This window comes from Chamaea fasciata, unplaced genomic scaffold (genome assembly GCF_029207755.1).
Source record: "Chamaea fasciata isolate MVZ Bird 193981 ecotype frontalis unplaced genomic scaffold, bChaFas1.0.hap1 SCAF_6, whole genome shotgun sequence".
Taxonomy (NCBI): Eukaryota; Metazoa; Chordata; class Aves; order Passeriformes; family Sylviidae; genus Chamaea; species Chamaea fasciata.
In genome coordinates, this window is record NW_027094091.1 from 4,225,596 (window position 1) to 4,253,180 (window position 27,585).

At 39.6% G+C, this 27,585-nt stretch overlaps 2 protein-coding genes across 3 annotated transcripts in view; one reads left to right on the plus strand and one right to left on the minus strand.

The window, feature by feature from the left end:
- The window catches only part of GRK4 (G protein-coupled receptor kinase 4), a 39,652-nt gene extending 39,116 nt beyond the window's left edge, over nucleotides 1-536 (minus strand). Inside the window, exon 1 of one of the 2 annotated variants that reach the window (XM_066185251.1) lies at nucleotides 297-536. In XM_066185251.1, coding sequence (XP_066041348.1) covers nucleotides 297-348 — 52 coding nt within the window. In that variant the 5' untranslated portion in view covers nucleotides 349-536. The remainder of the gene's footprint in view (nucleotides 1-296) is intronic. The other variant, XM_066185252.1, reaches the window with a different exon arrangement.
- Nucleotides 537-827: 291 nt separating this feature from the next.
- NOP14 (NOP14 nucleolar protein) lies at nucleotides 828-23,347 on the plus strand. The gene is made up of 18 exons (XM_066185265.1): nucleotides 828-1,306; nucleotides 3,381-3,515; nucleotides 4,311-4,452; nucleotides 5,025-5,170; nucleotides 5,576-5,713; nucleotides 6,560-6,682; nucleotides 7,793-7,924; nucleotides 9,070-9,382; nucleotides 10,662-10,792; nucleotides 10,996-11,081; nucleotides 12,711-12,846; nucleotides 14,407-14,508; nucleotides 15,290-15,443; nucleotides 20,033-20,192; nucleotides 20,531-20,678; nucleotides 21,527-21,645; nucleotides 22,542-22,697; nucleotides 23,050-23,347. Exons 1-18 carry the CDS (start codon nucleotides 1,109-1,111, stop codon nucleotides 23,147-23,149), a joined length of 2,619 nt encoding a protein of 872 aa, XP_066041362.1. The 5' UTR covers nucleotides 828-1,108; the 3' UTR covers nucleotides 23,150-23,347.
- Nucleotides 23,348-27,585: the final 4,238 nt, after the last annotated feature.

Consider the following 27,585-nt stretch of genomic DNA (forward strand, 5'->3'; position numbering starts at 1 on the left):
CCAAACAGATCCCGCGGGAGGAGCAGGGCAGGTGCCTGAGGGCACTGCCCGGGCTCTCTGCCCGCCCCGGGAGGGCTCCTGCCGCCACCTCGAGGGGTCCCCGCCCCGCCCGGACCCCTGCCCGGCAGCCTCTCCTCCCTCCCAGCCTCTCCTCCTCCATCACTTCCTCTCCCCCTCCTCGCGGGCCCCTTTCCCCCTCACTTCAGACCCTTTTCCTCCCCCGACATACGTCCTCAGCCCGCCCCGCCTCAAACTCCCGCTTCTCCTCCCTATCCGCCTCGCCCCGCGGCTCTCACCCTCCCGGGCTTTCAGCAGCACCGTGTTGGCCACGATGTTCTCGATTTCCATGGTCGGGGGCTCCTTCCCCTCAGGGCAGCCGGAGCGGGGGCCGCCCCTACAGCCTCCTTCGCCCCCTCCTCCAGCCCCGCCACCGCCGCGGCGCCAAGCCTCGGCTCATCCGGCCCCGGAGGACCTCAGCACTGCGCTCGCCTCTTCCCCATCACCCGCTGCTCGCCCCGGCACCGCGCTCCCCCTCCCCGAGGGCGGAGACGGAGAGCGGGCAGCGCCCGCCCGCCCCGGCCATGGCTCCTCCGCCCGCCTCAGGCAGCACCGCCCCTGCGCTGCCGCCCCCTCACCGCTACCGGGACTGCAAGTCCCATCAGGCACAGCGCGGGATGCCCTGAGGACACGCGCGGGGTGTCTCGCAGGCCTGCTGGGATATGTAGTGCGTCGGGCCTTCCCCGGTCTCGTCCCAAAGCGGGCGGGGAGCAGCGCGGTAAATATCGCGGTGTTTGGCAGAGCTCTCGCGAGAAGTGGCTAGCTGCCGGTGCGCATGTGGTGGTGCTGGGCACGGCGGGTTGAGGGGCGCGTTGGGGCTGCGCTGTTCTCTTCTCTTTCTTCTCCCTCCTCCCCTGCGCTCTCTCCTCCGCTCCACGCCCCTCCGGCTCTCACGGAGCTGTGGCCGAGGGCAGGGGTCAGGCCAAGGGCGAATTCGGGGTGTTTTAAGCCCCTCTTGGGCGCCATTTTACTCGCCCCGTTCGCACCTCCAGTCTTGGCCCCTCACGCTGAGGGCTGAGCCGCTGCTTCCCCACGGGCAGCCGGAGCAGAGATGGGGAAGGCGGCGAAGCGGAAGAGAAAGGTGTCAGCGCCCTCCGCAGCGAGGGGCCCCGTGAAGTCGGCGATGGCCGTGGTCAAGAGCAACCCCTTTGAGGTGAAAGTCAACAGGCAGAAGTTTGACATCCTGGGGAGGAAGACCAAAAATGATGTGGGGCTGCCTGGTGTCTCACGGTCCAAGGCCATCAAGAAGGTAAGACGATATTCAAAGCAGGAAGGAAGGACGGTATCTGTGGATGTGGGGGATGTGATAAGGCTGGAGCCCTCTCAGGTGAAATAAGCGACCACAGGAGGAGTGGCCGGTCACCTCTGAGTGCTCAGAGGGTGCTGGGGAGCTCGGGGAATGGCTCCGGCCAGTGCAACCCACAGGCTTCAGTAGTACACGTTTTCCTTATTGTTTGTGTGGGAATGGCTCTCTTGTCAAGTTACCCAGGTCCAGAATACAATGGCACGTGTTGTCGGCGTGTAATTACTGGGCCAGAGTCAGTGTTCAGAACATTAGTTGGTTCTGGTGATCACAGGATGTTAAGCTTCTTGATAATGTTGTAACGTTGGTGTAATAGCGAAAGATTGAAAGGGCACTAAGGTCGGGATACGGTGAGAAATGTGTGGCTACAAAGAAACTACAGTTGATCCGGAAAACAAATGCAGGTGGTGTTTCTATGCACTGGTTATGTAGTCGTTTTGTAGAAGTTGTGTTGGGATGCAATTTCCCCCTGCTGTCCTAAGAATGACCATACAACTTAAGAAAGGTAAATTTTTTATCTTCAACCCTTGTACCATTTTCGAAATGCCTCTTTTTCTTTCTCTATTGCCGGCAGTAGCTACCTGACCAAAATCCGTGATGCATAAAGGAGAGTGTGTCATACTATGCATCTGAGATTCCAGCAGCCTGCCTTATTCTTGGGTGAAACACTGGACTTTTTAGTGGTTTACCACTTCAGACAAACCAGCAAAGAAGTTAAAACCTCTGTGGATTAAGTTAAAGCTGAAAAAAAGTGTAATTGGAAACTATGTTCCTGAGATTCTGTGACATGTTACGTACATGCTGTTGTCGAACAGAATTTAAAGCACTTACTGGAAGGGCAAGTGCAGCAAAAGCAAAGAGATAGTTTATCATTTTACATGTATTGTGAAAGGTGATGCATTAGGTATTTTCTTTTTTATCAATAGGAGAAGTAATCAAATAATTGAGTACAAAATAAACCGCAGAAATGCTTTTTGGTACCCAGCATATTAAGAGGTACTAATGTTCAAATACAGTGTCTCAGCTATGTCACTGTAAGAAGTAAATAGAAGGTAGAACTGTCACAATATTAGATGAAACCTGAATTTTAGCGTCATTTACAGCAGCATCTGAAATTTGTGAATGCTCAGTGAGGCTGCAGAGGTCTGGAGCCCAGCCTTTTCCTTTAGTGCAGCACCTTGTGGGGTTTTGGTAATGTGAATGGCACAGTGTGTTTTTGTAAGAATCAGGTAATGTGCTTTAAATAAAAATGGATATTTCTTCAGCCTAAACACAGCCAACATTTTCTTTCTTTAGAAACTATGTAATATCTTCAGCATGAAATTATAAATTAGCTTTCAGATTTTGTTACTATTTATCAAGATTTTAGAAAACTTCGTTAATGTTGTACATCACATTTTTGGATTTGGGGTTTTATTTTGTAATAAGAAAAATCAGATATTTGTCATGAATTAGATCACTGGCATTGGAAAGTAAACCTTCCTCCTTCCCTGTCCCAAAAGTAGAGCACATAGCAAGTACCTTGTATAGGTGTGATAAGTTTCCTTTTACTGACTGATGCTTGACCTCCCCATGCTCAGCAGTGACAGGGCTAGATGTGCAGATCCACTCGAGGCTTTTGTCTCAGATGAAATGATCAAAAAAAGTTCAGCTGGCTTTTGCTGGCATTTTTTTTATTTCTTTAATATGTTATTCTTATTTTACTAAGCTTGAGATATATCAGAATTGTTCAGTGTAAATGCACAGGTTTTGTATATGATGAAATCAAGGTGAGGTACAGTGTAACATTTTATCTACATATGGGTGCTTATTATACATCTGAATGTATTGTATGAGCTTCCCATCTTTATATCATGTTAGTTTTTCCTTCTCTTTCATTGCGTTCTGGTAGATTATTATTTATGATATGCTGACAATATGGTTATGTTGACAGGCTACCGTGGAGTCTTTTTGCGTTGACTTTGGAAGTAGTTACTCTCTGTTCTTTTAGTTTTATCTCCTTTTATCTTTTTCTTTCCAGCGCAATCAAACATTACTGAAGGAATATAAAGAAAGAGAAAAGACAAATGTGTTCAAAGATAAACGTTTTGGTGAATATAACACCAAAATAACTCCTGAGGAGAAGATGATCAGACGATTCGCTCTAGAAAGACAGGTAAACATTAAAAAAAAAAAAAAAACCAAACAAAACCAACAAAGCCAAACACAAAACCACAAGGCACACCTGAAGTTTTCGGTTGGGAGTGCCCCCTTAATAGAGGGTTTTGCAGGGTAATGCTTTGTTTTTAATTTTATTGGCATGGAACTTACAAAAAAGGAATTTTTTGTGGAAATAGAATTTTTTAAATTAAATCTCCTTGGTTTTGCAAGACAACTGTTTGAAGCAGAGATTTCTTTGAGCACTGACATGCAAGAAAGCTAGTTATAAGCAGATTCGTTGATCAGTTGGTTTTATTTGACTGCTTTGTTTTAGGAGTTAAATTAGGAAAAGGCTGTATATATCAAGTATATTCAGTAGCTGAGCAGAACTCTGTAACTTGCTGCCATTCTGTACCGGGGGTTGAATGTGCAGTACTATCCTTTCTGCCTCATCATACTCAGTCCCCAGAATTAAGCAGTCTAATTTTTATAGGTTGAAGTCTGTTTCATTAGGCCTGAAATGCAGTAATTAAAAATTGATGTTACTGATACATAAATAAAACTTCAGCTTCCCTAGGTTTCCTGGGTTAGTCCATTTGTACATTTGTATAAGAGACATGACATTCTCTCACTTGAAATGTATTTGAATGAAAATATTGATCTGGCAGTGCTCTTATTACAGTGTTAAGTTCCAGCAAAACACTGGAATAAGAATCTCCTCAACTAGCACTAAAACTAAAGGCTGTGTTATTTTGTTGCCTGGGAACTAAAGAGTTTTTGGTATTTCATTGGTTTGTTTCACTGTTCTTAGCAAAATTACGGAAAGAAGAATATCTATAATCTTAATGAAGATGAGGAATTGACTCACTATGGCCAATCTTTGGCAGAAATTGAAAAACTAAATGATATTGTTGATAGTGACAGTGACACAGAAGAAAGAGGAACACTGTCAGGTAAGAAGTGCCAGCTGGTGTTTCATTGGTAATTTTATTACTGGTGAACGTGTACATCATTTGTTCAGTGCTGTCTCTCAGTGAGAGAGAGTATCATGTTCTTGGTTAGAATGTTTAAAGCAGATTTGATTACTTCTTAGCCACACACAGACCAGCTCTCTGGATTTTAGCAGGGGTTAAGTGGGACATACTACTGGCAAGCTTCTTTACTCTGTGAGCTTTTTAGCATTAACAGGTACCTGGATTTTGAGCCTTTAGGCCAGAATCTGAAATGTGAGTTTTCTGGTTGCTTTCTTGCATCTTTGGACCTACATGTTGAATAAATACTGGGAAAAAACAGGATCCTACTTCATACCAAGTATTTGTCAGTGTAAATTATGTGTCTTGTATAATCTCATTTGGTATGGTAATTCCCATAGGGATGAGACTAATGCATGATGGGACTAATGCATGTTGCAATAGTGAAAATTTCTCACATTTTTAAAGAATAGGGAGATACTGTCCCAGCAGCAGCACTCTTGCAGTCATGTGGGGATTTGTAAGATTTACATTCTACCTTTTTTTTTCCCTAGCTGAATTAACTGCTGCTCACTTTGGAGGCGGTGGGGGCCTCCTTCGTAAAAAAGTGTCAAGTGAGCAGCAAGATGAAGAAGAGGAAAAACCTAAGTCTAGGAAAGAACTCATTGAAGAGATGATAGCCAAGTCTAAACAAGAGAAGGTGAGTGTTTGGCCCTGAAGTATAAGTGAGCATGATTAGGAAGCTGTCACCATTTCTGTATTTGTAGAATTGAATAATAATGGCATAGAAAACAGGAGAAAGCTGTCTGAGAGTCCTTGAATAAAGTCTGACTTTGTAGGCATTTTAGATATAACTTGTATATCTGCCATTCTTTTGTATCTCCAGATCTCCCCTTGTGGTCACACCTGTTTTCTGAATCTAACCATTGTACCATTCAGCACAGCTCTATACTGCTTCTTCCACAAAGAATGTTTGCAGCTCCAAAATGTTTTATATTTGAAATGATCAATTTGTTAAAGACAGCATTTTGGTTTTAAGTTGTAAATGCTATGTCACGTCCATCTGAACATAACTGCTGCATTTGTTTTTGTTTTATTTTTCTAGCAAGAGAGGCAAACTCGGAGAGAAAGTGCCTTAGAACTGACAGAAAAACTTGACAAAGACTGGAAGGAAATCCAAACCCTTATTGCCCACAAAACCCCAAAGTCAGAGAGAAAGGACAAAGAAGTAGAGAAACCCAAGGTGAAGTTTTGGCTAGACTAATTTTCTTGGTTCTAGTAACTTGTAGTTTTGACTTGTAGTGGCTGAAGTGTAAGTTCAGTCAAGTTCATCACTTCAAAACAAAAATGTTTGCTGCCATTCACATTGAAGGAGTGCTACAGTTTTAGGACAGTCTTATTAGTTGGAGGAATATAGAGTTTTGTATGATTTCTCTGATTTTGAATAGTTATTGCTTTTCTTTAGTTATCCAGTGAGAGGGAGGTTGCAGACTGAGCAACACTCTTGACCACAGCTTATTTGTAGGACAAGTAAATTTTCTTGAAGAATGAAAATTGTTGGGAACACTGACTTACATTGAGTGCCTTTGGAGTGTTCCTTTGATAAAACAACTTGTACTTGACAACAGACATTTCCTTGTAGAAACTGGCTCTGTCCCTTTCAAAAAGGGAATGAAAATAGTTTGCTTTTGAGTAGATATTTTATGGTTTCATGCTTTTTCTATCATTTATATTCTATACTAAGGGAAATAAACATTTAAATCTAAAAATAGGGATTGTATTGAGCTTTTTTATTTTTCTTCTAGAAATGTGTATTATCTTACAGAACGTTGTGCATTTCCATTTATTGTTTTGCAGTATAATCCAGATTTTATAATATCAGTTAATTAGTTCGGTCTTGCATTAAAACTGATCTCAAAGTACAACAGAAAATACTGGACTGAAAGTTCATATTTTGGTGTATTGAAATACAGTCTTTTCCTTTTATCTTAACAGTCTGATTTCTTAGCTGTTAGTCTGGCAGAGGGATGGCTGCAAAGCAGAATAATGAAATTTAAGATAATAAACAATTGTATAAATATTTCTTTAGCCTGATGAATACGATATGATTGTTCGAGAACTTGGATTTGAGATGAAAGCAAAACCTTCAGAAAGGCTGAAGACAGAAGAGGAATTGGCCAAAGAGGAGCAGGCCCGACTCCAGAAGCTGGAGGTATACCATTTATGGCTGAGTTGTTTGGGGCCTGTCTTTTGGGAGTGACTGTTTAAATTCATTGCTTGACCTCAGATTGTAAGTGGCTGTACTAAACTGCAATTTGTCAGAGGGTGAATTCAGGAAATCTTCTGTTTGTGTTTGTAATCTGATATAAAAACAAAAAAAAACCCCATAGGCCTAGTATGTGACTGTGGAGGTTTATGAAATAAGTCAATCTTCCTTCAGTATAAATGTAATGTTACTTTGATTTGCCTTTAAATGTTTAAAATTATTCAGAGTTCAGGGGTGCTTCTAAGTTAGTGGAGTATCATGTTGCACAGCAGTTGAATTAATACACTGGGCAAGTAATTTATTGTTTCCTTCTGCTATTGGAAGAGCCTTTCATCTGCATAGCTTTGCTTTGCAGAGGGATAAGAATGTCTTGGGAAATGTTGCTTGCTATTTCTGTTACATGGCACACTGAGTCTTATGGGAAGATGGAATAATGTGGTAAATGTTTCACTCTCTTCTTTCTTTTTGTTTTGGTATACTAAGAACATATTTAAGACTGTGGGGAATTCAGTACCTTGAGACTACATCAGAGCAGCTCAGTATCTAATAGCAGAACTGAGACTTTTTTCTTTTCTGCGCTTACCATCTTAGAGTTTGATGCTCAGTCTGTATCCCAAAAATCTTTGGCTATGGTTGTGTTCACTACAAGCGTGTTACACACACTCCAGACAGATAGACACTGCAGAATCATGAAACACTTCAGAAGCTTTTATTTTCTAGTAATGATGTCCCATAAGCAAAAGAGATAACTTTTAAAATAAGAGAACACAATGCTTCTGGTTAACCCAGTTTCAAAGCCTTTTAAATAAGCTAATCCAGTTGACTGTGTGCTCTTATGTACTCCCTACAAAAAAAAAGGCATTGTCAGCTTTTGCCCATAATTTCTCAGGTTGCTGAGTTTTTTCTTTTCACCAACTTTTTGAGTAATCCAAATTAACTGTTTTTTTTCCTTGTGTTTTCTTAGCTGTAGTATTTGAGAGATCTTCTCTTTTGGTGTAGCTCCCTGGTTGATGTCAATGTCTCACATCTGTGTGTGGTATTTCTCGTGAAACACAGGCAGATCGATTACGTCGAATGCGTGGAATAGATGAAGAGGCAAATAAGAAGAGACCCAGCCACATGTCAGCTGATGATCTAGCTGATGGCTTTATCCTGGATAAAGATGACAGACATTTATTATCTTACAAGGTAAGGTTTAAAATTTCTGAATTTTCAGAGGTCTGGAAAGAAGATTAGGAAAAACAGTTGGCAAGTGGACTCTGTGCAGACATTTAATCCAACCTCCTGCTCAGAGCAGGGTCAACTATGAAATCACCAGTTTACTCAGATCCAGTCTGTTGGAAAATATCCAAGAATGGAGGCTACTTAGAGAGATGTACACTGCCTGCCCTTATTCTGAAGAGGTTTTTTTAATATCCAAGCTGAGTAAGTCCAGGCCTGCCTCTCCCCACAGTGCAGGTGCCCCAGCACCCAGTAGTCTTGGTGGCTTTCTGCTGAACTTGCTGCAGTTTATCAATACTTTTATTGTATTTAAAGCCCCAAACTGGATGCTGTGTTCTATGTGGTCTTACAAGTGTCAGGTCTCCTGACTCTATTTTGGTGTTAGAGTAGCCTTCTCTGCCACTGGCCTACTGGGTTGAAGAGGATGCTCTTTAGCATTTCTCATTTTTGGTTGTTGTTGTTTTTTGTTTTGTTTTGTTTTTTTAATTTTCACTGTATTGATACAGCTTCCACCAAATTTCAGTTTAAAGATAAGTAGATCTCTGACATATCTGTGGTTAAGGTGGCAGAGCAACATAACCTTAAAGCTGAAATTACCAGTCGCCGTGACTGTGGTACACATGTGTGTGCTGATTCTGTCCTCTCATACACAAGTAACAAGGGAACCGCTATTCTCCTTGAAGGGGAGAATACCAATTGTAAATGTGAATTTAAACTGCTGATGAATAAATTCAGGATAGGACCAAATATGTATCTGATAAGCTATTTTAACACATAGAAGAAATGTATTTTTATAAGAAGAATTTTTCTGAAGAATGATGTTTTTCGTATCATCTACTGGTTTTCCTTCTGTGTGATTTTTTTTATTCCTCATAAACTACCTCTTCTTCCAGTTTCTTAGAGCCCCTTGAAAATACCCTACTTTTTATATCTATATGTATGTTCTCTCCCTAATATCTCTTCTTGGCTGGTACTGCTGGCATTCCCTGCCTAGTCAGGGTAGCAAGGCTCAAATTCTCTTCATGCTTATTTAAGATCGCTTTGCTTGGTGATTGTGGTGAGGTGCTGCCACTTTATCAGTGTTTTAACTGGCTTGTTTTCTCTATGGACAGGATGGAAAAATTAATATTGAAAATGAGGAGGAGAAAGAAGAGGATGAAGGAGAGGAAGAAGAAGAGGATGAAGGAGAGGAAGGAGATAATGAGGATGAAGAAGAAAGTCAGGAAGAATCTGCAAGTGAAAATGAGGAGGGTGATGCTGCAGATAGCCACTCTGATCTCGAATCTGATCTTGAGAGTGAAGAAGAAGCTGCAGGGAATAAAGAAGAGAAGAAACACAAGGCAAGTGAAAGTGAATCACAGAATGTGGAGAAATCAGATCCAAAGAGAGAAGCTGCCAAATCAGAGCTTCCCTATACATTTGCAGGTAAGCAAAGGACTGTTCCAGAGATCCCTTGTTGTCTGGGGGTTTGTAACAGCCAGTCAGGTTCTCTGCCCTGTAGGTGTTGCATTCATTCATGAAGTTTTGCCTCATAATTGTCTTCTACTATTGAAGAGCAGCCAGTAACTGCTGTTCTTAGTAAGCAAACCTAATCGTGCTTGGAGAAGTAGGAACCAGATCTGTTTCATCCCAGAACAGTTTCTGTGCATTTGAGCAGCATCAGAATTGGAAGATAAAAACAGGAGAGTAAAATAAAAATACCTGTGCTGCTTTCTGAAGGCAACCAGCTTATCCAGTCCAAAGTGCTACTGTTTTACCTAAGAGAAGCCAGAACAGTATTTTATGATGTATACTTGCAGTTTCTCTGGTGTTTGGACTGACATTTTTGTCAGAAGATGCATGGAGAGACAGGATTCTGAATTTTAATCCCTGTGATGTAACATTGCATTATTGTAGAGACACTCAAAGTTTGGCTGGTCTTGGGTCCATGCCTAGCAGGAAGGAGGAGACATATTTCAAGTAGTACACAAAACATTCATTCATGTTAAGTACATAATTCATCTAACTATTGTCCTAGCATAGATTTCTCTAACAAAAGTATCTTTTGCAACATTAAACAACCTCTCAAACAACTTCCTTAAGTGCTTGTGTTTTTCCATCAAAAGAAGATGACTTACTGTACAAAGCTTTTTGAATTGCTTTCAGGATTTGCCTTAACCAGAAAGCAATCATATTAAAATAACTAAAAAAAACCACAGCTAGTTAGGATGTCTTCTAGCATGTTGACTTCTGTGAAAAACTAAAAATATGCCAGGGTTGTTGGGTTTTGGGTTTTTCTTTTAAATAATTTTCTATTTGTGACCATATTGTTACTTTTCTTAATGTTCTTCACACCAAAGCTAATTAGGTGTGAATTAAACGTAAAGTTAACTGTATTATGGTAAAATTTATGGTTGAATGTGTGTTAGGTTTATTTCTGCTTTGTGTCAACATAGTTGGGCTGCTCAGCATACATGGTAAATAGAGGATGACTTGAGTTTTAAGTGTTGAAAAACATGTTACTTTCTGACCTACGTTCATAGAAATGCTGCTATATATATGCTAATAGATTATTAGTGTTTTAAAAGTAATTATTTAAAACATCTATGGTTTCTTTTTTATGAACAATAGCATTTTCAGGTTGGAAATTTGTTGCACATTCACTTGAATTAAAGAGGTAAAGTTTGAGATTTTTGTGTGGTCAATTTTTGATTGTATTTTCTAGTTCCTGAGTCCTATGAAACATTTAAGTCTTTATTGGCTGGAAGAACAGTAGAAGAACAGCTTATTATACTGGAGAGGATTCAGAAATGCAATCATCCAAGCCTTGCAGTGGGAAACAAAGCGAAGTTGGAAGTATGTTTTGTTTTATAGTTAAAATAACTTTTAATTCCAGAGTAAGTTTTAGTAAGTATTCAGTATAAAATATACATGCTTCTTTGTTGTGAGTAACAGTAGAATTAACATGATGATCTTCATTTTCTAAGAATGTGTCGCTGTTTAAGAATATGTACAATGAAGAAAAACTTAGTAATTTTAACCTATTATGCTTCTTGCAGAAATTGTTTGGCTTCCTTTTGGAATATATTGGAGAGTTAGCAACTCTGGATTTACCAGAGCTCAGAACAATTGACAAACTGGTCCTGTAAGTATTAAATCCTATGGATTTTTCTCCTTCGGGGTTTAAAGAGAAAAGCTACCTTAGAGTAAATAATTTAGCTTGTTGCTTGTTTCAGATATCTTGTAGAACTTGGTAGCTGGTAACTCTCAGCCTTTATGTTTTAACTTTGTTTCATGTGTTACTTGATCTATTAATTATACCAAGAGATTTTCAAAACTTCAGAATGTATTTTTTGATATGCTTTTGTGGGTAATTTGTATTTTTTGATGCTTTTTGTGGGTAATGGATAAGTAATACCATATATGCATGAAACTTCTGTGTAGGAGGTTACTTAGACAGGAGATAAAGGATTTTAAGCTTTGCAGTGACACTGTGCAGTTTCTGTTGCAGTCTCTGTTTTTTCTCGGCGTTTTAGTTCTGTGAATTCACTCAGGGAGCTAGATGAAAATGGAATTTAAAGCGTTGTAGTAAGCTGATATGGAAATTCCAACTAAAAATGTTGCAGGAAGTTTTCAGTTTGGCATTGTTGTCTTCAAATACCTGACAGCCAGTTAGGCTGTGAGGAGACAGCCAAGTTTGTCTCAGAGGTATAAAGCAGAGGACAACAGTCAATGGGCAAGGGCTGCAACAAGGGAAATTGCAATTAGATTTAAAGAAAATACTTTCTCAGTAAAGGTACTGAACATTAAAACACAGAGAAGAAGAACCTGTGAAGATGGACAGAACTCAACAAAGCTGTGAGCAACCTGATAGGTTTTGAAGCTAGCCATGTTTTGAGCAGGGGGCTGCATCAGATGTTCTCCAAAGGTCCCTTCCAAACAAAATTGGTCTGTGGTTCCTATCTTGACTTTGCAGGATAGACACATTTCTTTCAAAACGTTATTTTTATGTAGTTTTCAGCATATGTTTTTTATTTCATGCTGAAGTCAGTAAGTTTTTAAAAATTGGTTACGTGCAGCATTAGCATTTATTGCTCTGTTGCATTCATCAGGAAGAGCTCTGACCGACTGATACTGTCACACATGGTTTGTACCAAAGGGTAGATATATTTTGGTTGTCTTTTAGAGCTGGGATATATTAATATCAATGCAGACAAACTTCAGTGAAAACACTGGGACACCAAAGAGATGCAGCCTCCAGACTGCATATGCCTGTAGGCACTAATCCTAGGCCAGGAGCTGATCTAACTTTGTGTTTGGGTTTTTTTTTTCTTGTTTGCAGTAATAATTTTGCTAACCACATTGCTGCCTTACATGTTGTTTAATATTGCCTAAGAGTGTTTAGAATAGTGGGCTGTGTAGTGTAAGCCAGCATACTTCACTGCAGCAATATCTCAAGTTAGGAGACTCAGAAGGATACGTCATGACCTTAACCAATGATTTAGGAGTGTGTTTTAAAGTTTAAAATAATTTTTTACCTAAGATTTAGAAACCTACAACTCAAAGATTCTCACAAGGCCTAATGAAAAATACATTAAGTAAACTAAACTAAATGACAGTATCAATCTATATTCTAAAAAAGAAGCATTTATTGCAGGCGATTTGTTATTGTTACGATGTAGATGGAGCAAATCTTCCTGTGGGTGCTTAAAAATCAATTCTTTATTAACATCAGTGGTGTAACTTGATTATGACTTGAATCTCTTGTTAATAGGCCATTGTACAATCTTTGCCAGATGTTTCCTGAGGCAGCCAGTGACAGTATCAAGTTTATCCTTCGAGACGCTGCACATGATCTGGAAGAAGTAATTGAAGTCAAAGGCCGTGCAACATATCCACGTTTAGACACGGTAACAAATGCACATTGCTGGGATTATCTCTTTGCATTAGTACAGAATGGTAATAAGTGCAAGATGACATTATGTAGTGAATTATTAGCATCTATGACTATAGGCTTTTCAATGTTTTAAATTGCCTTTCTGGAGATAAGTTGTAACAAAAACCCCCACAACAACGAAAAACCCCCACCCCTAAGAAACAAACAATACACCCAGACATTCTTCAAAGCAGAAGTGTGACTGTGGAATTAATAAGGGGAAAAGATCTTAAAATTGTCCCTCTAGTCTTCGTAGCAGCACACTGTTTGTTTTCCGGATGAAAACTTAAATAGGTAGTTTTAGGAAGAAGATATTATGAGTTATGTTGTGACTTCTTTAATTCTGTTAAGTACAAATGTTTGATAAAAGTGCTCCACAGAAGTGCAATATCTCTGCAATAATCTCTTAGGTTAAAAAAAAAAAAAATATATACCCAACCAACCAAACAGAAACTCACCAAGAAAACATTATTATGGCTATAAAAATACAGCATTTCTTAGTACTTTATATGTGATAATGGCAGAATTAGTGACTTGGAAAGAATTTCTTTCCTTGTATTGGTAATATCCCATTTTCACTTACCATGTTAAATGTAAACAGATTCCTTTTACAGCATCTAGGTAAATGGCTGTTGGAGAATTCAAGAAGGGAGCATATGGAAAAAGAGTATTTTAAAACTGTAGTAAAGTTTCAAAGACAAGCCATAAATCTATCTCAGAGGGAGCTACATTTTTTCTGTCAGCTTGATGAATTGCTGCTGCCTAATAGAATAATTAGACTATTGAAAGAAAATAGACTGAAGGCTTGGTTCTTACAGCTTGGAAGATATATTGAGTTCTTTTGAAGAGTCTTTATTCGGGACATTTTGGGTTTTGTGGGAAATGTTTTGTAGAGAGCTTTCAACTTCAATTTTTAATTTGTCACCGTCACCCTTATAACACCAGTCACACTTCTAGCTTTCATTCCCTTTGCTGGACTTTTCCAGGTTGCAGGCCATCATTATCTTTTAGGGTGGAATTACATCACTTTGTATTCTCAAAGCACCTGTTTGAATTAATATTCCATAGATAGCTGTCTTAGTATAAGGCTTTTCATATGCCTACTGTTATCTTTGCCTGCAATTCAGAGTATTTAGTAACCAAAACATTTCAGGGAGAGTAGAGGAACAGAGAGGAAGCGGTAAAATTTTACTTCCATCTGCTTTACTGTGTAAATATCCAATTAAATAATTTTCACAATTACCTTGCAGCTGATGTTTAATTTCCATATGGTCTTGTCAGGTCACTTGTAGCTCTCTGAAGTCCCCTTCAGTATAAGTGTACCTAATCACTGCTTAGTTCCTCGTCTAGCTTAAACAGTTGTCTCAATAGATAGGTTGTGTATCATACCAGATTTCTCAAAATTATGTATATTGCAGTATTTTTGACTACTGTGCAACAGTTATTTGTTCAAAAGTTACATATGTATAAAGTCAAGATCCTGGGAATAATGTCTTAATTATATTTTGCTTTATTCTGTTTTATGTGCAATCAGCTTATTTATTTGAAAATTGTATCTCTGCTGTTTCCAACTTCTGATTTCTGGCACCCAGTTGTAACACCTGCTTTTATGTACATGAGTCAGCTACTTACTAAGGTATGTCTGTGATGTTGTACCTCAGTATATAACTTCACATATATGATTTCTTCCTCAGACTCCAAATATGTATGTTAGCATTAAAATATGGTGGAAATTTACTTGAAAAGGGAGCTTTGTGTTTGGTATAGCCACAGATAATAATTGGAGGAAAGCGTGAAGAGGAAAACACCCTTGCAGTCTATAGTCCTACTCACAAAACCAAATCTCTTCAATTTTTCAAGCTGTCACAAAAGAATTCCTTCTATGGCAAATTACATGGGACTAATAGAACAGACTGAAAAGTCATTCATTAGTGGTTCCTTTGCCATGTATTGCATTTCTTCATACTTAAGAGATGTTACTTACTTAAAAATTGGCAGTATTTGCTTTCCTTGAAAATGTACCTAATGCAGTGCATTGAGTTAAATTATGTCCTTATTTTTCTATCCTAATATCCTGTTTATATGTTTCGAAAGACTTGAGGTAATTGTTCTGTTGCTGCCAAGTTGCTCTGAGCCTTCTATTTCACTGGTTCATTTCTGAAGAATTTATTGTTTGTGGTTTAGCACCTTCTAGTGGCTAAATTGAGTTCTCATAAACCTGTTACTCAGTTCTGCAGATACTCTTCAGTTGAGGACCAGGGAAAGCCAGTGTAGTTCTCATCAAAGATCAAAGGCTCTAATTTTACAGACTTCAAATGCTTACAGTGCAGTTAATAATTTGTCTTTTGGGGGGCACCCTGTACTTGTGATGTATAGACTTTTAATTAGGAATATTTTGTTCTTCTTATTTCTTTTAGTGTCGCATTACAACATTGCAAGATGTTATTAAAGGGTTATTTATATGCTGTTTGTTCCTGGAATATGTATCTCTCTCCAGAAGATTTGTACCAGAACTCATCAATTTCCTTCTTGGAGTACTTCACATCTCTCTACCCAAAAAACAGGCCCAGGGTGAGTTTGTTTAGAGTAAACGAGTATTTAGTTTAGAGTCTGTTTTAGTATTGGGGTTTATCTTTTAAGTTTTTTAAACAGAAATATTTCACACTGATTTCATTGTTTTTGAACAAATGGCCAAAATCATCTTCTAGTTCAGCCAAAAACAACCTTGATTCTTGGGCATCTTGTTATGAGCTAGATCCTCTAGTGTTGTTGGCAGGAAGGAAAGGACTGAAGTTATTAAAGGAAATGAACTCATGTTGGCCACAGTGCAGTATTTTTGCAATGTTGTCCTTCTAAACAGACTGTGTGACTGGACTGTTTTCTGCAATTCAGAGTTCCTAATGGATTCCTGATGAGTACCCTGTAACTTCACAGTGAGGCAGCAACTCATGCTGCAGATAGCCTTCCTCTTCTGCTAATAGCTGTGTCACCTAAATGAGAGGTATATATCACAGAGCTGGTATTTTTCCTTATTTGACATGGATCTGTAGTAGTGTAATAGAGGAGCAGCTGTCCTCACAAGCAGGATTAGTGATGTAAGTGTGTAAACTTAACAGTTTGCACAGACAACAGGGATAACAAAATTATCTTTTCAGTGTGATCCCTATGTTAATATTTTTTTTAATTATTTTCCAGTCTCTCTTTATATTTTTTTTCTTTTACTAATTTCTATCTTTAGAATATTCTGGTTCTGGGGCTCTTTTTGTTGACCAGTTCAGTGACAATTTACTTTTGAAGAGTTCTGTCAGAGTGTAGTAACTAATTCATGTGTCAATATCTCTGTCTGGGCACAGCAGGCAGGATATTACCAAATGAAAAATTGAATTATTTGATAAGCTCACAAGATATCTGGGATTTAATGAACTACACACTATGCATTAGGATGTTCATCACTCTTGATAAGATCCTTTAGAGTCTGTTCTCTAAATAGTCATCAGTCTGGTGAGGAAGGTTTAGCTTCTGTCAGTATTCCAGTATTTCAGTAGGGCGCTCCCTTCCTTTCCCTTCAGGACTTTTTTGCCTTTCCATGCTGGCTTCTTCTTTTCTTTTCTTTTCTTTTTTTTTTTTTTCTTTTTTTTTTTTTTTTTTTTTTTCTTTTTTTCCCATTTTGAATTTTTGAGCTACTACTGATCCCTTTTTTCAGCTAACCTATTCCTGCCGTTTCACCTTTATTATCTGCCATGTCTGTATGCTACAGACCCTCCCCCAGCTGCCTCTCACAGCTTAGCAGTTTCCTCTGGAGTGTGAGCCAAGGTTACACAGCTGGGCTGCATCAGAGCTAAGCCCTGGATTCTCAGAAAGCCAACAGCTGAACCCTTAGAAGGAGGTGGGAAGAGGTTATGAAGTGGGTGGGTTACGTAGTACTAGAAGTATTTTCTCTCCTTTGTGTACTCTCTTAGGAATACTTGATCTTCAGGGGGTTTTGGTAAAGTTAAAACACAGGATTCTGCAAAATTAGATAAGAAACTTGAAAAATATTTAGTGGTAATTATTGATCAATTGTTACCTCGTTCAAAATGCTTCTCTGTATTTCTCTTAATGATTTTGCACTAGTTAAATTTGCATGGTGTTGGTTGCTGTTAGCAGTGAGGAAAAGCTCAATAAAAGATACATTAGAGGCCCAGTGTTCTCTTTGAGAACTTTCCAGTCAATATTGATGTTTTGAAGTTCCCAGGGTATCCAGTTGTGTTTTTAAATATTCACGGTGGAAGTTTTGCTGGTAGTTGTGATGGTTAAGCTATCAACACAGAATATTTTAAAATAAGCAGACATGCATCTATCTGGAGTATTCATGCACTGTCACACCAAAGAAATTCTCAGGGTTCAATTTTAACATTAAGTAGAGTCAGCAAATAAACTCTTAATGTTTTAATTTTATTATCTTGATCCATAAATTTCTCACATGAGAAAAACATATGGAATGCAGCTTCATAAAAAACTGAAATACAGTCTGATTTTAGAGTAAAAGCTATTACCTTAAAAAAGAAGAGCTGTAGGTGGAGGGAGTGGGAAGGAGTTGTCATGGTTGATAGCTTTAGCTAATTGAATTGTTAATGAGATCTGCTATCCTCTCACAAGTAAAGCAGATAATAAAACTCACATATCTTAGTTCCTGATCTTGCATAAGCCTCTGTGTGTCATAATCTCTTAGAACTTTGGGCCTCAAACCTTAAAAACCTTTATTTAAATACACTGTCTTCTGGCCTGTCTGTGAAGAGCCACGTACAGGTTGTGGAGCATGTAAATAATCTGAACTTAAAGTTCAGTGTCAAAATAAAAAAAAAAAAAAAGTGTCAAAATCAATTCCAAGGCAAGCTTGAAAGACATAAGGAAAACAAAGAGGGGGAAAAAGCCCCCAAGGTCCAGCACAGAGAATGCAAATTTTGTCCCTTAGCCATGAAATTCCTCAGATGCTTCTTTCATGTTGCTGTATAAGTAGTTTGACAGATCAGCTTGTGATCTGTTCATAGAGATTCTTTAGTGTTTTCCATGTGCCCTGCTCCAGTATATATTTTGTGTTCTGTGCTCCTCCTGTTTTAAAACCCCTCAGCTGGAGTGGGAGTGTGTCTGAGGGGCCCTGCTGTGGGCTCACAGGAGAGGCTCCGTTGGCTGCAGCTGTGGCTTCTCCCTGCTCCAGCTCACTGTGCCTCATGACCACCTTGTGGTCAAAGCCTTGTGCTTGTGATCCCACAGGAAAGTCCTGTACCTGCCCTATCCTCTTAAGCATATCCAGTGCTCCATCCTGGACCAAACCTGCAGTTTAGCCGCACATCCTGCTTCCCACAGGGCAAACATGTACCTACGTGTCTTGACTTTCCCCATCCACAGAATGAATCAAAGAATTGCAGAATGGTTTGAGTTGAAAGGGACCTCAAAGACCATCCAATTCTAAACCCCCCTGCCATGGGCAGGGACACCTTCCACTAGACCAAGTTGCTCAAAGACCCATCCAACCTGGTCTTGAACACTTTCAGGGCTGGGCCGCCCACAGCATCTCTGGGTAACCTGTAGTCCATCGTCTCACCACTCTCATAAGTGAAGAGTTTCTTCTTTTTATCTAGTGTAAATCTAGCCTCTGTCAGTTTAAAACTGTTACCCCTCATCTCATGACAACACCTCCTGATAAAGAGTTCCTCCCCATCTTTCCTGTAGGCCTCATTTAAATACTGGAAGGTTGCTGTAAGCTCTCCTCAGAGCCTTCTCTAGGCTGGACAACCCCAGCCCCCTCATATGGGAAGTGCTCCAGCCCTCTGGTCACCTTCATGGCCTTCCTCTGGATGCTCTTGAGCCACTTCTGTGTCCTTCTGCAGAGACTTCAGAGCTGAACACATTCCTTCAAGCTGGATCTCACAACAGTGAAGTAGAGAAGAATCCCTTCCCTCAACCTGCTGCCCCCACTGCTTTTGTTGCAGCCCAGGATGCATTGACTTTCTGGGCTGCAAGGGCACACTGTCAGTTCAGGTTTTCATCCACCAATACCCTGAGTCCTCTGCAGAGCTGCTCTTAATCCCATTGTATCCACGAGTAGGATTGCCTCAACTCAGAAGCAGGACCTCACAGTTTGTCTTGCTGAACTTCATGAGGTTCATGTGATCCCACCTCTGAAGCCTGTCAGGGTTCCTCTGGATGGCATCCCCTTCCTGTCGGGTATCAAGCACACCACTCACCCTGGCATCACCTGCAGGCTTGCTGAGGGTGCACTCAGTCCCACAGTCTGTCCCCAGCCAAGATGTTCAATAACACTGGTCCTAGGACAGACTCCCTGCCTGACCCTGCTCGTAACTGATCTCCATCCAGACATGGAGCCATTGGCCACAGTTGTGGCTGTGCCCATCCAAATAATTGCTTATCTGCTGAGTCATACACCTGTCAAATTCATGCCTCTCCAGTTGAGAGACCAGGATGTTGCACAGGAGAGTCTCAAATGCCTTGTACAAATCCAGGTGGATGATATCAGTTGTTCTTTCCTTACCTATCAATGATGTAATCCTGTCACAGAAGGCCACCAAACCTGTCAGGCACAGTTTGCCCTTAAGCCAGGTTGCCTTGACAGCCCATATTGTCACCAAGCGCCTCTGTGTTTTGCATGTTTTGTTGTGCTTTCCAGGAAGATCTGCTCCACAGTCTTGCTGGGCACGGAGGTGAGGCTGATCAACTTGTAGTTTCCTGTATCTCTTCTCTTTCCCTTTTTAAAAATGAGGATTGTTTTTCCCTTTTTCCAGTCACTGGGAGCTACAACTTTTTGAATGTGAAAGTGGTTTAGGAGCTTTATCTTGCCAGCTCCCCCAGGACCCTCATATGCCTCAGGTCACAGGGACTTGAGCACATTCAGGTTCCTTAGTCTCAAGCCTGACCTACAGTGGACAGTACTTGGTTCTCCCAGTCCCTGCCTTTGGATTCTGTGACTTGGGCAGTGTGACTAGAACGCTGACCTATGGCCCCATGCTCCAGAGTGTTTTCCATTGTTTTAGAAAAATTTTATACAGATAGAAGTATTTTAAAGTATTTTACAAATGAAAATGTAAAATGAGTTGGCTGTTTTTCTTCAGAAAAAATGAGTAGAATTTATCCTGTTTGACTGTTGTTCTTGCTTTTTTTAGGTTATACTGTAGTGCATCCATTTACACCAGTGGGGAAAAATTTAGAATTGCTATTGGTGTGTGATAAGGAGGATCTGAAAAGCTGGGAGAAGCGAAATGTGCCATTGAGTATTGTGTCTAGATTAAAGGAAACCAGCAGAACAGAGATAAATCACACCAGGTATGTAAGAAGTACAGAAGAACAGAAAAAGTACTAGATCATCTGTTGTGTCATGTCAGTGACAGTGCTCTTTAAAAGTAAAAAGAAGAGTAGTGGATAGTTCTGCTGTGTTCAGTGCACTGACATAAAGATTTGTTGCTGATGGAATTCTTCTGGTATTTGTTTAGGAGAGTGAAATTTTTAGTCTGAATTAACAGCTATTTCTAGTTGTAACTGGTTCTGCCAAGCAGTCTTAATGGATTCTGCTAACAGTCCAAATTTAATTAACTCAGATGATTTTATTTGAAAATCCACTCCAGTTTTTGCACGTGAAATTGTTAATTTTTGTACTTCAACAGGTTGTCATGTCTAGCCCTGTGTTTTGACCTTATCAAAAAATGTGCAGCTCTCTATGAATCTTTACCATCATTCCATGAAATAATGTATCCTGTCAGAATACTCCTTACACAACATGTGCCAGTTAATGAATATCCTGAAAAAATGCAGGTATGTATTCCTCAGGATTTAAATAATCAATGTGTTTGTTTTATTAATAAATTCAACAAGTGTAAGCATTAATTTTTTTTCAAGGGTCAGGCATTTTGTTGCTCCTGTGGAAAAAACAAAGAACAGAATATTTAGAAAAGGTATTTTTCCATTGTATATGATGTCTTGCCTATCTAAATGAATAGAACAGCACTTGGCTTGTAATAATATAGCACTCCATGAGTGACATAATTTATAAGAGCAACATGGTTGCTCTTGTACTTCTTCTATATTGAATCTGTAAGACCTTGTTAAAATAAATACATGTACCCAACTGGGAAGGTAAAACTTTCAACTGTATAGGTAAAATGAACGTCAGTATGTTATATAGGATAGTTGCTCTTTTTCTAGCAATGATAGTCAAATTTTTCATCTGTCTCTTCTGAATGTAGCAAAATCATCTTCTCCTCACTGTAATATGTCCCTGGAGAGCCAGGTTTTATAGATGAAGTCAAATGGCCTATGTTTTTTTGCATTAAAAAAAAAGCCATTCTTAAAATTACCATGAAATGAAGAGTCTGAGTTAAACTGCCTTTAGTCTTGCTTCTTCCTCTGTTAAGTGAAACTACCAGCAGGTGGACCTTTTTTGTTCTTCATGGTACCATTTTAATAGACTTGCAAAAGCTTTTAAGAATTACCCAACTTCGATTCCAGCATGTCAGTGTTAGTAGTGTCCTAATGAGTAACTGTGACTTAACCCAGGAAAAAAATACAGGGGAGAACATTACTGTTGATTCAGTTTACAATAGTTTTTGATTTATGGTGGTTTTGATATGCTTTTACAATTACAATTTGTTCTGCATTTTCAGGAATGGTATCACAGTGCTCTGAAAGAGCTGGAGGACAAAGTAAAACACTATACCCCACTGATATGTGAGAAGAAGAAGCCAGTGCCATTGAAACAGTATACCCCTAAAATTGTGAAAGTGTAAGTAAAGAACTCTGGATGCAAAGGAAAGATGCATTTAAACCTTTAAGATTTTTAGCAAGCTGGCATGGATTTAGAAAGCAGGACACAACAGAACTGCTTTTCTCTTAGATTTTGTGTGTAATTCACAGGGGGCCATCTACTTGTGTGGTAGGGAGGGAAAGAAAAAAAAGCAAAGGAATTTTAAGAGCAAATATTATCTTGTAGGAAAAATAGCACTGAAAGTCAACTCTTGCCCATATAACGAATTGTAAATTAACAAGTTTCAAGATGATTAGATGGTTATTAACTGGTCAGTTCCTTTACTGAATGCTCTGTCAGGCACTCAGGTCAGAAGAATGAGTAGTTCATATGAATATGAAATATATGATGGTAAAAGATGGATGGTGAAAAACATTGATTTAGTTTTTTAGATAATAGAACAGTGTGGAAATGTGCTTTATATTGGCTGGTGATTTTTTTAGCCATATTGGTTATTTACAGGGGCACAAAGTGTCTATTTATTATGATAATTGAAGAGGGTGCCTTTGCTCTGCCATGCACACTTATCCCCAAGTAATTGATCAGACTTCTGTAAAATGAATCTTCTGAGAAGGTCTGCAAAAATTTAGGATATATGGGGGAGGTTCCTTCTTTTTCCAGATGTTTTCCATTCTTCAAGCTTTTTTAGTCTGTTCAAAGTGCAGGCTGCATATGGGGAGTTGAGGTGTGGTCATTGGTATGATAATGAAGTGTAGTTAGAAGGTCTGGTGAGTGTTTTTCCAGTATGTTCTTTGGGCAGCTTCTTATTTTGCAACTTATTCATATAATATGCAGGAATTAAAATATTGAGTTAGTCTTGGGAAGATGTTGTGGGTTTAAGGTGTTCTGTGCTCACACATACATTCTTATTTCAGCTTAGAGTTTGGAAGAAAGCAGGCAGGCAGCAAGAAGGAGCAAGAAAGAAAGCAGTTGATCCAGAGGCATAAACGTGAACTTAAAGGAGCCATTCGTGAGATTCGGAAAGATAACCAATACCTGGCCAGAATGCAGCTGTCAGAAATCATGGAGAGGTAACGTAGCCTGTGCTTCAGCCCACTCTGGGGGTTGTTCTGCTGTGTGCTCATTTCTTCACTGTGTGCCAAGACTGATAGTAATCATCAACCATACTAAACTTAAATAAAATGGGACAATTTGAGGAAAACCAAACATTTTCAATAGAGATCATTTAAAGTGTTTTCAACTTTGTGGTTTTATTTCTCTGGTTTAAGAGGTTGTAAATTGTTTTTTATCTAAATGGTGTGTTGGTGAAATTTAAGAATTGTGTGGGGCTTTTTATGAATTAATAATTATTCTCTAAGTATACTTACTTTCCCTAATATAATCTTTTTGAAATATAATATATGTTGATTCATTGTTTTACAGGGATTCAGCCAGAAAAAGAAAAGTGAAAGAGCTTCTTGGTAGCCTTGCTACACAGGAAGGTGAATGGAAAGCAATGAAAAGGAAAAAATGGAAGAATTAATTGGGACCTATCTACATCAGGAAGCTTACTGCCATATAAAACACAGCAGTCATAGATTTTGAACAGATGTTAATTGTATTTTTTGGATGCATTCCTTTTGAGGAGACAACATCATTGGATTTGTTTGAAAAACTGAACCTGCTTATTAGAAAAATCCACAACTTTTCATAAGGAAAATAAAAACAACACTTTTGTACATGGCATGCTTCTGTTTTGTTTTGAGAACATATGGATGAATAATCAGAATTCTGAGTCTAAAACCTGATCACACACACCTGACTTCAACTACACACACACACAGACAAATTCTATGTCAGAAACCTGTTACTTCAGGATAGTGACAGGTCACTCGTGAGGTTCCATTTCAGGGCCAGTTCTCTTCAACAGCTCCATCAACAACTTGCACATGGGACTCGAAGCTACGCTGAGTAGTTTTGCTGAAGACACTGAGTTGAAAGGAGCTGCTGACACCCTCAGAGGCAGAGAGGCCATGCACAGAGACTGACGTTCACCAACCACGTGAATTTCAACAAGGGCAAGTGCTGGATTCTGCACCTGGGGTGGGGCAGCCCTGGATGTAGGCACAGACTGGGGCATGAGGGGCTGGGGAGCAGTGCCAGGGAAAGGGACCTGGGGGTCCTAGTGGATGGAAAGTTGAATATGAGCCAGCAGTGCCCTGGCAGCCATGGGGGGACATCGCTGTCCTGGGGACATTGGACACAGCATTGACTGCTCTGCTCTGAGCTGGGGCAGCCTCCCCTCAACTGCAGGATATAAAAGCTACAAGAGAGTGCCCAAAGGTGGTGAAGGGCCTTGAGAGGAAGTTGCGCGAGTAGTGGCTGAGGGCACCTAGTCTGTTCAGCCTGGAGAAGAGAAAAAGGAGAGACGCCCCATTGCAGTTAGAACTTCCTTGTGAGGGGAAGGGGAGGGGCAGACACATCTCTCCTCTCTGGTGACCGTGGCAGGACTCAGGGAATGGCCTGAAGTTGTGTCAGGGGTAGTTTGGTTTGGATATTAGGAAAAGGTTCATCTGAAACATCTCCCCTAAGAAGTGGTCACAGCACCAAGCCTGTCAAGAGTTCAAGAAACTCTCAGGCACCTGGTGTCATTCTTGGGGATGGTCCTGGTAGGACATTCTGATCTTTTTTTAACATTGAACAGTTGCAGGCAGCTCTCATAATGCTAGTATAATTTAAACAGTGACATTTTAACTACTCTGTAGCATCAGGACATGCTAAATTGTGTATTGAGTAATGGAATCAAGTAGAAGTCCTTTGTTAAAGCTGTACATCCGTTCATCTTTTCAGTACGTTTGGAATTGAGCACAGCTCTGATTCTTAATAATCTAGGGTGATTAATGAGAATTCCTCAGTGTGTTCGAAACTGTCTGACTTAAGGGAACAGTGATATCCTCAACTTTCTTCCACATAATTTATCACGTATGTCTAATCACTGATAACTGCCCAGCATGACTTTGAAAAACATCTGCTCTTCAAACAGAGCCAATAAATACTTTTAACTTTCTTTTTATACTGTATTTGCAAAGAAACGTTGCAATGGGACAAAGACCATCACAGTTACTGATGGGTGCTAATGTGAGCTGGGTTCACTGCTGAGGTATTCACTTAATATTTGGTAAATTCAGTGAGAGTTGTTCATTTAACAAAACTAATGTTTACATGGAAAACTGTTAGGAAAATAAGATTCCCTCTTACATAAACATTTCAATTTCAATCTGAAAGACAAACTCTAAAATATGAGGTGTATTAAGAATGAACTAATGGCCATGGTTCTTTACAAAAACCTCCAACGGTCCCTCTGTTTTCAAATACTGTTCCTAGATCTGATCTGTCTTTTGGCCAATAGGTAACTGAGACAGCATTATGCTCTTCCTACTGTTCATGAAGAAAAACTTACACACTGTCAGTTCATCTGATTTAACAGTTAGGCTTGGTTGCTTTGGACTGGCTTAGAATGTTTCCTTTGTTCTGTTTTCTGGGGTTTTTGGTTTGGTGTTTGCTTTTTGGGTTTGTTTTTTTTTTTTTTTTTGGGATGTGGGTATTTTTGGTTGGGTTTTCTTTTGTTGGTGGTTGGTTTGAGGTTTTTTTCTCAAATTAAACTTGTAATGGAAGCAGGACTAAAACTAGGAAGGGGTGAGTTGAGAAACAGCCTTTACAGTTGGGCTCTAATGATAAAACTGTCTTTGTTAGGCATGTCTTGTTTTTTGAAAAAGAAAAGCACTTTATTGAAGGAAAAGGCTTTTATTAACTGTCAGTTAATGACTAGTTAATTACTTGCATTACTAGTGATTAGTAATGCAAGTAATATGTGATTATCAGCTTTTTTTGGTTTGCAAAAGCACTTGTATTAAGTGTTAAAATAGGCTAGATGCGAAGTATATATGGGGAAGATACTTGTGTCATGCAAAAATGAGTAAGATTCCTATGTTTGAAATCCATTCACACTTCTAAAAGATAAATTTTCAGTTAGCTTTGCTGATTTTGGAAAAGTTACCTTCTGAAACCTCAAAGGAATCTCAGAAGATTAGTGTACCTCCTGTTTTATTTTCATTTGGCACAGTATGATTTTTTTTCTTTAAAACAAAATCTTTTAAAGTCAAGAACTTGTGAGTGAAGTAATGAGGAAGGAGCCAACTTCGTATTTTATGGTATAAATCTGTACTTTCAGTTTGGAGTTTTTAGCTACAGTTTATACAGCACAAGTAAACTGTTAAAAAGTATTATTATTTATTTATCTGACTTTAGCAGTAGCTTCAGAGGTTTCGTCCAGCAGAGTATGAGAAACACAGAGAGGCTGGCAGAGGCACTTTGATCCTGATTTTTGATACTCCTTGCAGCTGCTTTTTGTTCTTCAGTAAGGGAGGTAAAGAAAGAGGGTAGAGACACAATGATAATGTGTCTGGGACAGGACATTTTCTGGGACAAGAGAATGAACAGGAATACCTTGTGATGCTGATGAACAAAAATGAAGGATGAGGAAACCTCAGCTGATAGATTTACTCAACTATTTTTGAATGTCAGACTGAAAGTAGTTCTGTTTGCAATCTTGTTGAATGAGAATCACTGTATGCGCTTTTACAAATTATATTGTCAATGTTTAAAGTCAGATTTAATGTTGCAAACCTGGGACGAACTGTGATGCTTAACACACAGTATTTTACATGAGTAGGAAAGCAAGACTATGTTGTAGTAGCTGGGCAGTGTTGCTGCTCTGATGCGATAGGAAGGTCTGGTCATTTGGACTACAAAGGGCTTGAACTTGCTTGACTGCTGGCAGACCCTTTCTCATAGAGCTTCTTGAACACCATCACACTTACCAGGCACTGTCTTGTTTCTCTGTTTCTTTTAACCCAGGACTTGTCATAACAGGCCTTTTGACACATAAATTATCAATTGTAAATCTGTATTTAATTAGCTAAAAAAAGAAACTATTCCGTGTAGGAGATGTGCTGTACAGACTGAGCAATATGCCAGGCCTCTAGGCTGTGGCACTGAGGCCTGTGGGGTTGTGGCGCAGATAGAAATTAGTGCCAAGTGTGTGTCGCATTAGAAATTTTCACTTAAGGTGTTAGCAGGGGTCAAAGGGTTTCATAGTAGTTAACAAGGATAGTAATTGGTGTGGACATAGTAGCTGCCTTAAACAGTTTATTAAACAATGAGTGTTTGCATTCTTCCCTGTGCCATGTACCAATGAGAATGTATCTGTAAGTGTAAACTATCTAGAGTGTATAAAACCTGCCATCTTACACAGAATAAAGGAGAAAGGTAGCAGTAATCATATTGATCGGACCTGCGTTTGCTCTGCCGACTTCATTATTTCGGGCTTCCCCTGCGATTTCGATTCTGTAACTAGAATCAAGTCATCACACACAAAAAAAGGAAAATTACCATTTTGCCTTTAGTTTTAGGTAGCTTATCTGTCATCATCAGCTGTCCCAGAGAATAGCTACCTTGAATGTGAATATTGTAAAGAATAGGGTGAGAACAAAACTGTTCAGCTACAAACTGCATAAATTACCTTTCCTTATGACAGCATGCAAAGTGTCCTCGGGAGTTTGGTCTCTTGGTTGTCAGTTGGAAGCTGGTAAGCAGTTTGGTATTCTCAGTTGCGCCTTGCAGAAGTTACCATCTGCCATGGTGTGTCCCTGCTCTGTGTGAGGCTTCCCCTGTGACCACCAGCTTTCTGCGGGGTGGAGCTCAACAGCGGCCCTTGGGCTGCTAGGCTGAGGCTGCTGTCAGCCACAGGAACAGGTGGGACTTCTTTCCTCTTCATGGCCCTTCTAGGCATTTGCAAAAGTCAAACAGTAGCTCTGAGAACGCTTGGCAGCTTTATCATCACTCTGAGACTGTGAGGTGTTACATATTCAGGGAGTCAAAAGCATTCTAGGAAGGTGCTCCTTGTGGTCTTCCAGGTGT